Consider the following 15330-nt stretch of genomic DNA (forward strand, 5'->3'; position numbering starts at 1 on the left):
TTGTTTTGTTTTGTTTGTTTGTTTTTAGTAGATGCCCTTTATCAGGTTGAAGAAGTTTCCTTCTATTCCTACTGCTTTGAGTTTTTTTTTTAATCATGAAAGGGCTTTGAATTATGTAGAATGCTTTTTCTGAGTCTTATTTGGATAATCATATGGTTTATGTCCTTTATTCTATTAATATAGTATATTATATTGATTTTTTCATCTTGAACCAACCTTGCATTCTGGGGGTAAATCCTACTTGGTGACAATGTATAATCCTTTTTATATGTTGCTGGGTTCAGTTGGTTAGCATTTTCTTGAGGATTTTTATCTATGTTCATAATAAACATTGGCCTGGAGTTTTCTTGCGATGACTTTGTCTTGTTGTAATATCAGTGTAATACGTACATGCTAGCATTAGTTGAGAAGTGATTCCTCCTCTTCTATATATTGGAAGAGTTTGGGAAAATTATTCAGCGTTAATTCTTCCATAAATATTTGGTAGAATTCACCAGTGAAGCCATCTGGACCTGGGCTTTTCTGCGTGTTATGCTTTAAAACTACCAATTAAATCTCTTTACTTGTTATAGGTCTATTCTAACTTTTTAGTTCTTCTTGACTCATTTTTGGTAGTTTGTACCTTTCCAGAAATTTATCCTTTTCATCTATGGTATCTAATCTGTTGGTATTCGTAGTATTTCCTTATAATCTTTTTCATTTCTGTAAGGTTGATAAAAATGGTTTCTCTTTCATTCCTAAATCTAGTAATTTGGGTCTCCCCTCTCTCTCTTTCTCTCTTTCTCTCTCTCTGTCTAGCTAAAGGTTTTGTTGACCTTTTCTATTCTGTTCTTTTATTTATTTATATTCTTATCTATTTTTTACTTTTATATGCTTGCTTTTAGTTTCCCTTCTTTTTTCTAGGTTCTTAGGATGGAAGTTTAGGTTATTGATTTGAAATCTTCTTAGTATACACATTTAGACATATAAAGCTATAATTTTCCTCTATGCATTGCCTTAGCTGCATTGCATAAGCTTTGGTATGTTAAGCTTTTAATTTCAGTCATCTCAAAGAAATCTCTGTGATTTCTTCTCTGTGTTAAGTTTCACATATTTGTGGATTCCCCAAACTTCTTTCTGATTTTTAATTTAATTCCGTGGTGGTGGTACAACATATTTTGTATGATTTTGAACGTTTTAAATCTACTGAGACTTGTTTTGTGGTGTAACACATTGTCTTTCCTAGAGAATATTCCATGTGCACTTGAGAATAACGCATTTTGTTGTTGAGTGGAGTGTTCTATAGAGGTCTAGTGGGTCTCATTGGCTTATTCTGGTGTTTAAGTCTTTTATTTTTCTTTTATCATTCACTTTTATGGTATATTGCTCAATCTATTACTGAAAATGGGCTACTAAAGCTTCCAATTATTGTTGAATGGTCTATTTCTTCTTTTAACTATGCCAGTCTTTACCATTTAAAATAAGACATTTTAAATTGTATAATGTACAACTCTGGAAATATTCATGTTGTTGGGAAAATAAGTAAAGTTCTGCACCATACGATGGCCCACGGGACTAACATAAGGTCTAGAGACTCCTCTTCCAGGTTCTTCTTCCTGCCCTGCTTGTCTGCAGCCAAGTAATTTGCCTGCACCAAATTACTACTAATGCAGAATGCGGAAGTAACAGAAGATAAATTGTCCCCCATGCTTGTGCTCAGGACTCAGATCTCTGGAGAAGGACCTCCTCTGAGCCCGCTGGTGTAAAATAAAACTCTGATCCATCAAGATCTCTGAGTGCCGCTTGGTTTTTCCACCAGTGATCCAGCCTGGTTCCATAACAATGTGTTTAGGAACTGTGTTGTTCGGTGCTTAATATGTTTCCTTGATGGATTACTCCTTTTATCATCAGAACATAACCTCTTTGTCTCTGGTAATATTTTATTGTAAAGTCTATTTTGTCTGAATTAGCACAGACACTCTAGTTCCCTTTCAATTACTTAATCTAGGTCTATCTATTTTCAGCCTTTTCCCTTCAACCTATTTGTGTCTTTGACCATATAAGTGTATCTGTTGTAAAGAGTATATATTTGGATCATGTTTTTAAATCCATCCTTCCAATATCTGCTTTTTTATTGGATTGTTTATACTGAGAAGGTCAGAATAACATCTTCCAATTTTCATTTGTTTTCTATATGCCTTATGCTTCTTTTTCCTCTCAATTCGTCCATTACTGCCTTCTTTTGTTTTAAACAGATATTTCCAGTGTGCCCTTTTAGTTCCCCTATTGTTTCTTTTACTATATATTTTCAGTTATTTTCTTAAAGTTTCTTGAGGATCACAAATAACGTCTTAATTTATAATCATCTACATGTACTTAATACTAACTTAATTTCAATATTATATAAAGTCTTTGTTCCTATACAGCTCTATTCCTCCCCTTTCCTGTTTGTGTTATTATTGTTAAAGAAAATTACATCTTTATATGTTATAAGCGCATATTCTTTGGAATCTAGAAAGCCACATTCACGTGCAGGACTGTGTGCATGCCCAGAAAATAACTCTGAAAGCCCTAATCTTTCACCCTTGCTGATAAAGAGGATCTGCATAAGCAGGGAGTGAAGGCTAAGTAGAGCGAGCTTTCTCTTGCTTCCAGCTGGAACACTGGAAAAAATACCGCAGCATGCAGACCGAACCCTCAGAAGAGGATGATTCCAAGCAATATGTCAGAGCTTTTCAAAGCCTTCTAAGGACTTCTGTTCCCCAGCTGTTGCTTTTAATGTTTTTGTTTATCCTCTTCTTTGTTATTGCCACTTCAGGCAGCCGTAATGTTAACTTACCACTGTTCGGGGAGAAGTCTGTTTGTAGTGAGTAAGCTCAGAGTCAGATGAAACAAAGACAATGCTTGCAAATGGGGTTTCCAGGGAACTGCGAGACAGGTCAACAATGACAATATTTTGTGGTGGGACTTTTGGGGAGCTCTAAGTCCATTCTTCCTCTTTAAGTGGATGCTGGCATGCTGGTTTTCATTGCTATCATGAATGTGAGGCTGTTGATTTTCCAGGCTACCATGAAGCTAGGGGAGGGGAGGGGAATATGGCAAGTGAAATCACCAGGAATCTTGCCGTCCTTCCTGAGAATGAGTCTTTGTCTTTCTTTGTTTTTCTGATTGTTGTAATCCTTTGGTTAATTTTCAGCGTTCTGAAAAAGTTGATTTTGACAATATTTTCAGTTTTCTAGTTGTTTTTATGGAGTAGTGTACTTCTGGAGGTCCTTACTCCACCATTCTGGAAGTGTCTCATACTGACTATACGAACTGTTATACCTGCTTCTTCTTTGATGCTTTGGTTAATCTTTTTGTGCTGCTAAGGAACAATGGTGGACAATACCAAGCTCTACCTCTCTTTTTATACATTACCCACAATCCAGCCTCGATTATCATCTGTCCATTGTCCTAATGCTGGTGAGTGAGGAAGTGATGACCAACCCATTTGGGGGGGGGGGTGCAGAAGGCACGCCATCTTTCAGTTCTATACAACTAGAGAACTATAATAGGTGCTGGTAATTTTATTTGGAGTTTTGTTGTTGTTGTTGTTTTTTCTTTTTTTCCAGTTGGGAACTAAGGTCTGTGTATTTCTCAATCAGGAGTGATTGGCCTTCCAATCCTTTCTCGGGCTGTGTTTTGGGAGATTGAGCAAACCTGGGAGGAACAAGTGACTACATAACAGTGGCAGACACTCAATGTCCCTAAGTTGGATCTCTTTTCTGTTTGGGTCTCCTCCTCCAGTGCCAACTGTCATTGGTTCTAAAATTCCTTTGCCCTCATAGTTGCAACCATTAGAGTTTGGGACTATGATAAAAACAAAAGGCAAAAGCTGGCCTTATCACAGAATCTTAGGGGATTCTCATGACCTCTGGTGGCACACATGGTACGAGATTGTGGATGCTGCCAATCTGCCGAAAAAAATGGACATTCTGAATGTTGTAGAAGAAAAATTGCGCCCCTTAGCCAACTGCAACACTTTACAGTCACGTCTCACTTTCAGCACCTGCCTTGCCCCCTAACAGTCTACACTGGAAGAAGAGGGAGAGAAAGGTGGGCGTGGGGGGAGAATGAACTGGCCTTCAGCAGCTTCCACAGTAACAAATGAGCTCTATGTCCATCATCTTCAGGCTTTGAGCTGTCAGCATCTGACATTGTATGTGACATCCTGGCACTTGTGTCTTTTCTCCAGCAAGCAGAATGATAAGGGCAAATCCTTCTAAGGCTAAAGGGACTGCAGGCTGACACTGGGTGGTTGTGATTAATAGGGAAATGTAGGGAGACACAGAAGCTGCTGACAATGTTCCTCCCTGACCCTTCAAGAACAAACTGCCCTCCTAGGACCGCACAGGCCTTATGCTCCCCGCCCCCCCCATCCTGTCAGGACATTAGGTAGAGTGAAGGCGGGCTGGAGATGGGAAGGACGGGAGAATATGAATGAGGTCAGAGGACGCAGGAGGTGAAGCCGGTCGGGTAGGCACAGAAGAGACCACATGAGGGTGCCTGCCAGCTACCACATAAAAGATCCCCAACAACTACATTCTGGTTTAAAACCTTGATCCAAAAATGCCAAAGCATTGTAAGACAAGCGGGACATTTGTTGTTGTTGTTTTGTTTTGTTTTGTTTTTGTTTCTTTCTGCAATGGATTGTCAGAAGAAGGTGAACAAGTAAAAAAGAGATTGAGAAATGTGTTCTAAGAACATGAGCCAAAAGGAACATCAGCCGTACATGGCAGGCATGTTCACCGCCCCAGAACAGTGGGTTCGCTTAGTTGAATGGACGCTTGTCTCTGGAACCCCTCATTTCTCCACAGACCCACCTGATACGTTCCCTGTGGTTTTGCGATAATAGACGTCCCGTCCGCAAAGGTGGCACAGCAGCTACTGTCCTCGCAGTTGGTGATGACAGTGGCAAAGTGTGCATTTTCGATCCGCATGCACTTCACCTGCCTGGTGACCGTTTGAGGACTTTCAGCTGCAAGCAAATGCAAGGTAAGCAGATGTGACAGGATGCACACATTGGGAAACACGCCCACCTGCTGGGTTTGTTCCTGTCTCCTGGCCCCTGGACTAGCGGTGGGGACGGGTGCTGAGGACTCACACCACAGGGCTGGTGTGTGTGGTCCACTCACTGTCAACGCAGAGTCGTTCTTCCAGAACAACTCCTCCTACTTAATTTAGTGTGCTATTTTGTTCTACTATGTTTATTTTGAGAAATTGAAAACACCCAGAGGAGCATAAATTATAATTTAATTATTCATATACTCACCAATCAAAAGGTACACTTGTCAGTGTTTTACCGTATTTGTTTCAACGTTTTTCATACGTATACAAGAGAAAAATTACAGGTGAGTTGAAGTTCACTTTTCTCCTGGTCCCTGAGTTTACTCCTTTCTCTTGAAATCTATTTTTATCTTTTATATAAATATGTGTATCAAAAATAATGTATAATCTTTTGTGGGCCTTAAATATGCGTAGATTATATATCACTGTATGTATCATTCTGCACCTACTTTTTTGTACTTAACATTGCTCTGAGAACTTCAGCCCTCTTGATATACAGGTGTGTGGCTATATATGTGTGGATATACTTCATTCCTTTTAACTACTGTATAGTATTCCTTTATAAGATTGTACTGCCTTCTATTTTCCTATTCTGCTGTTGATGGCCATTTATTTACCAGTATTTTGATACTGGACTTGGATTTGCAAGTGATGCCCTGAACACGTTTCCTTGGACAAGTGTGTAAGAGTGTGTAGTAAGAGGAAGAGAAGTGGAGTTAGTGCATCGTATGATAGGCACATTAAATTGCCCTCTCCGGCGGCTCTTCTAATGTTCCCTCTAACCAGTGGGGTAGGAAGGTTGTTCTTTTCCCATTCACTTGCCAATTTTGTCGCACTTAATTTGGCGACATTTAATGAAGTATTTAATGCACTGAACAAATAAACTCTGGAATTAAAGAAAAGGGAGTCAGAGAATAATTTGACTTTAAAAATCTTAAGAGGCGCCTGGGTGGCTCAGTTGGTGAAGCATCCGACTTTGGCTCAGGTCATGATCTTGCAGTTTGTGAGTTCGAGCCCCCGCTTGTTTTTCTCTCACACCATCTCTCTGATGAGAGGCGTGTTCAGAACTGAAGGAGGACCTGAGGCCACCTGTATGCAGATCAGATTCCTTAAGGATTAATGGAAACAGGTGTGAGCGCTGATGTCCAGGGCAATTGAGTCATGATTATTTACTTTTAATTGCCACCAATCTAGACCAGTCTAGGTTTTAGTGGTGAAAATAGAAAAAGGTGCTATTGCTATCTACAGCCAGCTAGGGCTTTTATCACTCCCATGTCTGTTGAGGGTAAAGATTGTAACAGCAGGACCTAAGAGGCTCCGCTCTTGACTGCGCACGCACTCTTTGGTTGACAGAGTTCTTCAAAAAAATATTTTTCTTGTGTGTGTTAATAAGAGCAGTGAGGCTCCTCCTTGTCTTATTCTAAAGACATCAAATATTTGGGGCACCTGGGTGACTCAGTGGGCTGGGTGACCAACTGCTGATTTCGACTCGGGTCATGATCCTAGGGTCATGGGATTGAGCCCCATGTTGGGCTCTGTGCTGAGCATGGAGCCTGCTTGGGATTCTCTCTCCCTCGGCCCCACTCATGCTCTCTCTCTTTCTCTCGCTCTCTCTCAAAATAAAAAAGCAAAAGCAAAGGAAAACTTACTTATTTCTTGATCATCCGGAGGAGTAATACAGTCTTCATAAACTTGATAAAAGGTTGTGATTCTGGTACCATCAGCATGATCCACTATCCGAGTACCATCTTTCTTTTCCACAATGATCACTCTGTCTTCTCGAGTTATCATGACCTGAACATACAAAGGCAGAGCATGATCATTTGGTCAGGTGGGTTAATCCCAAGTGCGTTTATTTTTATGCCTCATTGAATATCATCAAAATCCTGGTTATCTGTTTATAAGCTAAAGTTTTATCTCATCTACTTGGACAAAGCTTTACAACAATTCCTAGGAGGCGGGCAATGCTATCCCCATTTTGTAGATGATGGAAGTTAGGCTTGGAGAAGTTAAGAAATTTGCTCGAGGTCACTCAGCAAATGTCAGGGCTGGTGTCGACTAAGGCTGTTTGACTTGAACACTGATGCTCCTTCCATTGTCATGTATTGGTGAATGAAAAGTTAGTATCAGGACTGGCCTGGCCGAGTTCTGTCTGGGAACATGACCCCAGGTTCTGCCTCCTTGAAAATTATAGGTTTAAAGTAAGCATGGCCTGCTGAGGCTGCCTTTCCTATGCCAATCTTGGCCTAATGTCATCAGAACAGAAGGTGAATCATGCTCTTAACCACCATGTTCTGCAGAAGTATTCCTCATTGTACATACTGGTTGAGAGTTCCAAGGATAAGAACCTAAAATAATGAATAGTGTACATTTCTTTCTTATATATAGTGATTTCTGCCTACTATAAAGAGATAAGAAGGCAATTATCACCTGCTTCCAACAGCCCCAGACATTTGAGTCAAAAAACAGCTGATAAACCCACTCTCACACCCATCTGGACTCTTTGGTGAAATATTGTGGCCCTTACAGTTAGGACAGCACAAGTTAGAAAATATTCAATGGTTGAATTATATATCATAGAATTTGCAATTATTGCCAATTGAACACCATGATTGAAATATGTATTATATAAATTGCTATTATTGCCAATTGGACACCATCTGTGAAAGGAAGGGGAAGGAAGCATGAACGGGCAGAGGCAGAAGCTGAGCTGTGGCACAGACCCGACAAAGCCTCAGTCAACTGGCAGGAGCTCAGGAGCCAGTATCCCCTGCCCCAGTGTCCCAAGTCTGGTAGCAGGAGCCAGATTGGCATACCCCTGCCTCACTCAGTGCACGCAGCTACCTTGGAACCATGTGAGTCAGACAAAGCAACTCTCTGCAACTGAGGCAGATGCGGAAAGACCTGAGAGCTGCCCAAGTGGAATCCAACACTTCCTGGATATACTCTTGACCACATTACTTAACTTGCGAAGGCCCAATTTCCTCATCAGTGTCATATAATATTCATTGGTGCAAAGACTGAATGAGATAGTGTACACAAAACTCCAAATCCCTAACAGAAATCCCGGCACACAGAAGGTGCTACTGTTCATCCCAGAAGTTTCGATTTCTTATCATTAATCAAACCATTATTTTCTGTACCACTCATTTGTCACTTATTCTTAGGCCACAAATAAAATCTTTTGTACAGTTGCTCTGGAGTGTTGCTAAATTCTTGAATTATTTAATGTGAGTATCTCCTTAAATATACCATACATACTTTGCAGTCAAGGATCACGAGCAAATTTCTAGCATTCATCCCAGCTGCACAGAAAGAAGTAGGAACCAAGTACAGCCCAACTTCTAGAAGATAAGACATACACACAAATACATTCAACATAAAGAAACACGTGACACAATCTTCTAAGTGTTAAATGTGGTACATTCATGATCTGTTTCTCATTTCAAAAATTATTATTTCATGGCACGTTACGTTAGTCAAATAAACCACCCAGTGTTTTTGTGTTTGGGAAGATGGGTCCGTGTGTTCATCCATCCACCTAGTTACCAGTTACAGAAAACTAATTATTTGCCAGGCACTCTTCTATGTGTTTCAGAGCTCTAATGACTTATAAAAATTTGCAACATACAATAGTTTGCCATACCGTTCCACTGACAGGATCTGTGGCCTTAAAGAATAATAATGGGGTCATGTCTGCGATTCTTTCCAGTCCTCTGGTGCCAATCCGATTTCCTTCAGGTGTGGTTGTAAACCAGGTGCCTACATGAACGTCTACAGGAGTTACTGCTTGAACCGTCTCTGGGTGAGGTTCATGGCTTTCATTCTTATGTGCCATTGATGACTGATTTTTGTGACTTTTTCCTGTGGAAGTTCAAGTAAAATCAAACACAATGTAACTATAATATCAATTACATAAATTACTAAGTTTTAACACACCGTAAGCTACCTCAGACACTGTGGCATAGAAATTCTATGTAGTATTCATCAGTTATATTATTTTTCAAGTGGAAAAATATATCAAGTTATGCACTTGAACCTTGGCTGGATTCCCACCACCTCTTCCCAAATAGACACAGGCATATACAGCTCACCCTCTATGGCACAATACCTATTTGGTCAACTGCTGTGTACCTTTAAGTATTGCTTATAGCTCCCTGGATTCCAGATTTGGGGCTCTGTACCCTGGTTTTTAAAGCCTACCTTTGCTCCCTACCTTTGACTCCTTCTTTTGACTTACTTAACTCTAGCATTATATGAGATTTTTAACTCTTCATTCCCCTGATTTTGTCATTTTGTTAGTCACAGATAGGAGATAGCTTTCTTCAGCCCTGGATCTGGAGAACTTTACCAACCAGGCATATATCCTTGGCCTCTCACTAGGGGAGAGGATTTGTAGAGTTCGACTACTCCACTGATAATCATCTGATGCATATCTCATCCCTATCCCTCCCTACCACGATCTATTTGGAAGACAGTAATGAAAAAGCCCTCAAGGAACTCTGAATAATGTCTCAATGCCTTTTTCAGGATAGATTTGCTCCATTGGTATAAATAATAATAAGTGATCTGTAGATGAAATTTGCCCATGTTATCAAACCTCAATGATGAAGTGAATTCAGACCCAGAAGCAAATTACAAGAAAAGATAGTAAAGGATTGTTAACTCTTGGAAGATTCCTCAGAGTCAGAGTATGAAATGTGCATAAGAGCATCGATCCTGGACTAATATGCAGACTCAGCTAATGGGAAGACCCAAATAAGACAGATACCATTGCCCTAGGATTTAATTTGGACTTACTTCTATTTCCAGAGCATTAAAAGAGCACTGAAAGATAGACCTGTAGAAATTATTTTGAATGAATCTCAGAGAGTCAAAGCGATAGAAATAATAAAAGAGAGGTAAAAATCTCTAATACATGCTTAATTAGAATTCTAAAAGAAGAGAAAAAAAGGAACAGAAACAATATTTGAGGAGGTAACTATTGAGAACTTTCCAGAATCAATGAAAGATATTAACCCAGAGATTTAAGAACCTCAATGTATACTAACTGGATAAATAAAAAGAAATCCACACCCAGCTAAACTGTGTTGAAATTATAATAAAAAAAGAAAATATATTCAAGGCAGTTAGATTATCTTCACAGCAATAGCAATTAGACTGACAGCCAATTTTTCGACATCATCACTGGAAACAAGAAGAGTATAGAGAATTTTTGTGAATATACTGAGAGAAAACATCTGTCAATCCAGAATTCTGTACCCAGTGAAATTATCATCCAAGGATGAAGACAACATAAACACATTTTTTTGGGGAAGCTATCTGTTATACGATAGATTAGAAGATCTAGTAAAAAGACAAAAATTATCAAACTGAATTTTAAAAATATTACCCTATAAGTTGCTCACAAGAGATACATTTAAACATAAACCACAGGAAGTAAAATAAAATATGAAAAAGTTACACTGTAAAGGGATTAATAGGTGGTGTGTCTATAATAATATAATAACATAACATAATAAGATAAGCAAAATACAATTTTGCCCTCATAGAATAGACATTAGGGCAAAAAAGAATCCTAGAACAAAAAACCACTGCATACTGATAAAATGTTAAATTCACCACAAAGATATTATAATTTTTAAATTTATAAGTATCTAAAACCACATCCTCAAAGTATATAAAGAAAAATTAGACAGAACTATTCAAAAGATGTAATAATTTCAGAAATAAAGAAGTAAAGATTAAATTATAAGGAGTATAGCACTGAGTAGACTATTCTACCCTTATTTAAACATACTTCTGCTGAAACAAATTGTTACAGCAGATTAAAAATATCTGTGAAGTTATACAATACTGATTGGTAAATTTGACCTGTAAAGCAAATATGGTTTGCTGTATGTTTTTGTATAGTCTGTGAAGTAACACTTCTTTTGACGTTTCTATATAATTAACAAATCAAAAGAATAATAATACCTTGTGATACGTGAAAATTACATGAAATTCAAATTTTAGTGTTCATAAGTAAGTTTTATTTAAACACAATACAGCATGCTCATTTGATTATGTATTGTCTATGGCTACTTTTGTGTAATAAGGGCAGAGTTGAGTAGTTGTGACAGAGATAATACAGCTCACAAGGTCTAAGTCAAATATTTACTATCTTGTCCTTTGCAGGGAAGTTTGCTGAACTTGAAAATGGACCAGACAACACAACCAACAGGTTTGATCTAATAGACATAAAGAGAACACTATACTCAATAACTACAGGATACATGCCCTTCCAATCACACACAGACTTTTTACAACACTTGCCCATATATGAGGCTATACATCATGTTTTGACAAATTTCAAAAGATTAGTTAAAAATCAATTATTAAAAAAACCTAGAAACACTTCATAGTTTTGGAAATTTAAAAACATTACGGGTCAAAAAGGAGGTCATTATGGAAATTAGAAAATATTTAGAGCTAAAAATAAAGAAAATACTAAAGAGTATTTCTTGTGAGATGGGAGAAGTACTTCTGGAATGGCAAGAAAGGACCTTCAAAAAACCATTCTTCCATCAAAACAGTGAGAGCGCTGGGAAAAAATGATCAAAGTCAACTCTTTCAGAACTCTGGATATAAACCAAAGAATTGCAACAATCCAAGAAACAATTCAAGGAAACAGTTGAATCTCAGTAAGAATAACTGCTTTGTGTTGTTATAACTTGTCCAATTCTCACCCTCCCTCCGCACCCACCCCCAACCCCCTCCATGCCCTCCACCCCATCTCCAGCTCTGCAGTAACCTTGAAAAACAGTAGCCTTGGAGTTATAGTAGCTGTGACAATCTGGCAGCCACTGGAGGGGGCAGATAGGCCTGCAATTCTCTCTAAAAGCCCCATTCCCAAAGACTTGTCATTGTTTGACTTCTCTGAAAACTCCCTGAAAATCCTCACCCTGACCTGGGTCAGAATTCGCTCATTATAAACCACCTTTTCCTGGGGCTCCTGCTGAAACAGTCAGTGGCAATTGTTCACAACGTGGCTGTCTAAGGCAGCAGTAACAGTTGGGGCAAAAAAGAGGCTGACCTAAAAACTTAAAAGGAAAAGCTAGAGAATGAGATGACCAAAAGGACTTTGAAAAACTCTGTCATTTTCCCAGGAATCTAGAAGGCCACATGTACATGCAGGATTGTACTCATGTCCAAGAAACACCTGAGAAACACGGGCTGAGTTTGAGGCTAAGGCTAGGGTCTCAACTGCGAGAGCGATGAAGGAATGCCCCAGTAAGCACACACATCCCCTTGGCAAAGGCTGGGAGACTTGTTGGTTTGAGGCATGTAAGGGAACCCCTGCCTAATCACTACCTGACCACTGGGCTAACAGAGCAGAAACTTCAGTAGCTACACAGGACAAAGGAAAGAGATTTGCAAGAACAAGTTCAGTAAAGTCACTAAACAAACAGCAATAACAGCAACAACAACAAACACTGGGGGTTAGGATCTTATTTCCAGAGTTGCTGCAAAACAAAAAAAAGGGTAGAATAAGAAAGGTCAGCAAGATTTTAAGATACTAGCTCAAAATGCAAACAAAAAAATCAATTATATTGGTATACACCATCAACGAACAATCCAAAAATAAAGAAAACAATTCCATTTATAATAGGATCAAGAAGAATAAGACACTTAGGAATAATTTATCAAAACAATCGTAATAATTGTACACCGAAAACTATAAGACAGTATGGATTGCAATTAAAGAAGTTCTAAATAAGTGGAAAGATATCCCAAGTTCATGAATTAGGGACAATATTGTTACGATGTCAATACTCTCAGAATTTAGCTACATGTTCAGTGGAATCTCTATAAAAATCCCAGCTGCCTCTTTTGTAGAAATTGACAATCTGTCCCCAAAATTCATAGAGAAATGCAAGGGACCCAGAGTAGTCCAAACAACATTAAAAAAGTAAAACGAACATGGATGACTCCCACTTCCCAGTTTCAAACTTATAAAGCTGTAGTAATCAGGACAGTGAGATGTTGGCATAAGGACAAACATATTTATCAGTGGAGCAGAAGTAAGAGTCCAAAAATAAACCTTACCATTGATTGTTAATTGATTCTTGACTGAGGTGCCAACCAATTCAGTGGGGGAAATAATTGTTTTTTAGTAAACTCAAAAAAATGAATCTGGACCCCTTTCTCTTGTCGTATAAAAAATTATATAAAGAGGCACCTGGGAAGCTCAGTTGGTTGAATGTCTGACTTCAGCTCGGTCATGATCTCATGGTTCATGAGCCCAACCCGCGTTGGGCTCTGTGCTGACAGCTCAGAGCCTGGAGCCTGCTTCAGATTCTGTGTCTCCCTCCCTCTCTGCTCCTCCCTACATGTGTGCATGTGCTCGCTCTCTCTCTCTCTCAAAAGTAAATAAATATTTTTTAAAAGTTCTATAAAAATGGACTTAAAAACCCCAAATTCAAGAACTAAAAATATAAAACTCTTAGAAGAAAATATAAGAATAAATCTTTGTGACTTTGGATTATTCACTAATTTCTTAGATATAATAACAAAACCACAAGCAACCAGAGCGGGGAATAAAGCAGATACATTGGACTTCAGCAACACGGACACCATGAAAAGACATCATGAAGAATGTAGAAAAAGAGCACAAAGAACGGGAGAAAATATTCACAAATCATGTATCTGATAAGGAAGTTGTATCCAAAATATACAAAGTATACTTACAACTCAATAATAAGAGGATGGATAACTTTTAAAAAATTGGGGAAAGGATTTGAATAGACATTTCTCCAAAGAAGGTAAAAAACGGCCACTAAGCACATGAAAAAGGGTTCAACATGCTGGTGAAAAATAAAATAATGCCGCTGCTTTGGAAAACAGTTAATCAGGTGCTCAAAACGAGAAACATAGAGTTATTATTCCAGCAATTCCACTCCTGGTTTATGTACTCAAGAGAAATGAAAATATATGTCCACACAAAAACTTGTACAGAAATGTTTGCATCAGCTTTATTTGTAATTTCCTAAAAGTGGAAACGACCTATATGCCCGTCATTGATGAATGTGTAAACGAAGTGTGGTATATCCATACAAGAGAATATTCTTCGGCTATAAAAATGAGGTACTGACACAAGTTACAACATGGATGACCCTTGAAAATATTACACTAGATAAAAAGAAACCAGTCACAAAAGGTCTTATATTGTATGCTTCTGTTTATATGAAATGTCCAGAATGTGTAAATCCATAGAAACAGAAAGTAGATTAGTGGTTCCAAGGTCCTGGGTGGAGGGGAAAAGAGAGTGTTGGCTCACGGGTACTGGTTTTTGGGAGAGGGTAAGGAGAAAGATGAATAAATAGAGCACAGGGTTTTTGTTTTTTCCCACAGAGAGTAAAATTATTCTGTATGATATTGTAGTGGTAGGATTCACTACATTACGCATTTGTCAAAACTCTTAGAACTGTACATATCAAAGATTGAGCCCTAATGCAAACTATGGACTTCAGTTAATAATAATGTATCAATATTGGTTCATCAATTTGTAAGACATGAGTTTATTACTTTTTTTTAATGTTTATTCATTTTTTTTGAAAGATAGAGACAGAGCACAAGCAGGGGTGGGGCGGAGAAAGAAGGGGACCCAGAATCTGACGCAGGCTCCAGGTCCTGAGCCGTTAGCACAGAGCCCAACGTGGGGCTTGAACTCACGAACTGCGAGATCAAGACCTGAGCTGAAGTCAGAGGCTCAACTGACTGAGCCACCCAGGCGCCTCATGACATGTGTTTAAAACAGGGAAAACAGTGAGCCAGATAGAGAGGAAGCACGGAGGAATTCTGTACTTTCTGCACATTTTTTCTGCAAACCTAAAATTGCTCTTAAAAACAAAGTCTAGTGGGGCCCCTGGGTGGTTCAGTTGGTTGAGCGACCGACTTTGGCTCAGATCATGAACTTACAGTTTGTGAGTTCAAGCCCCGCGTTGTGCTCTGTGCTGATTACTCAGAGTCTGGAGTCTGCTTCAGATTCTGTGTCTCCCTCTCTCTCTCCTCCTCCCCCTGCTCACGCTCTGTCTCTCTCTCTCTATCTCAAAACTAAATAAATATTTTTTAAAAACTCTTTTAAAAAGTCTAGAGGCACCTGGGTGGCTCAGTCAGTTGAGTGTTGGACTTTTTTTTTTTTTAATTTTTTTAAATTTTCAACGTTTTTTATTTTATTTTTGGGACAGAGCGAGACAGAGCATG

The 15330-nt window shown here is 38.7% G+C and overlaps 1 protein-coding gene across 9 annotated transcripts in view; it reads right to left on the reverse strand.

Moving 5' to 3' along the window:
* SPAG17 (sperm associated antigen 17) overlaps positions 1-15330 on the reverse strand; it is a 236569-nt gene that overhangs the window by 61369 nt on the left and 159870 nt on the right. For all 9 annotated transcript variants that reach the window (XM_045033353.1, XM_045033351.1, XM_045033352.1 and 6 more), the window contains 3 exons: positions 8732-8949; positions 6735-6879; positions 4842-4996 (listed from right to left, as the gene is read on the reverse strand). In XM_045033353.1, coding sequence (XP_044889288.1) covers positions 4842-4996; positions 6735-6879; positions 8732-8949 — 518 coding nt within the window. The remainder of the gene's footprint in view (positions 1-4841; positions 4997-6734; positions 6880-8731; positions 8950-15330) is intronic.

This window comes from Felis catus, chromosome C1 (genome assembly GCF_018350175.1).
Source record: "Felis catus isolate Fca126 chromosome C1, F.catus_Fca126_mat1.0, whole genome shotgun sequence".
Taxonomy (NCBI): domain Eukaryota; kingdom Metazoa; phylum Chordata; class Mammalia; order Carnivora; family Felidae; genus Felis; species Felis catus.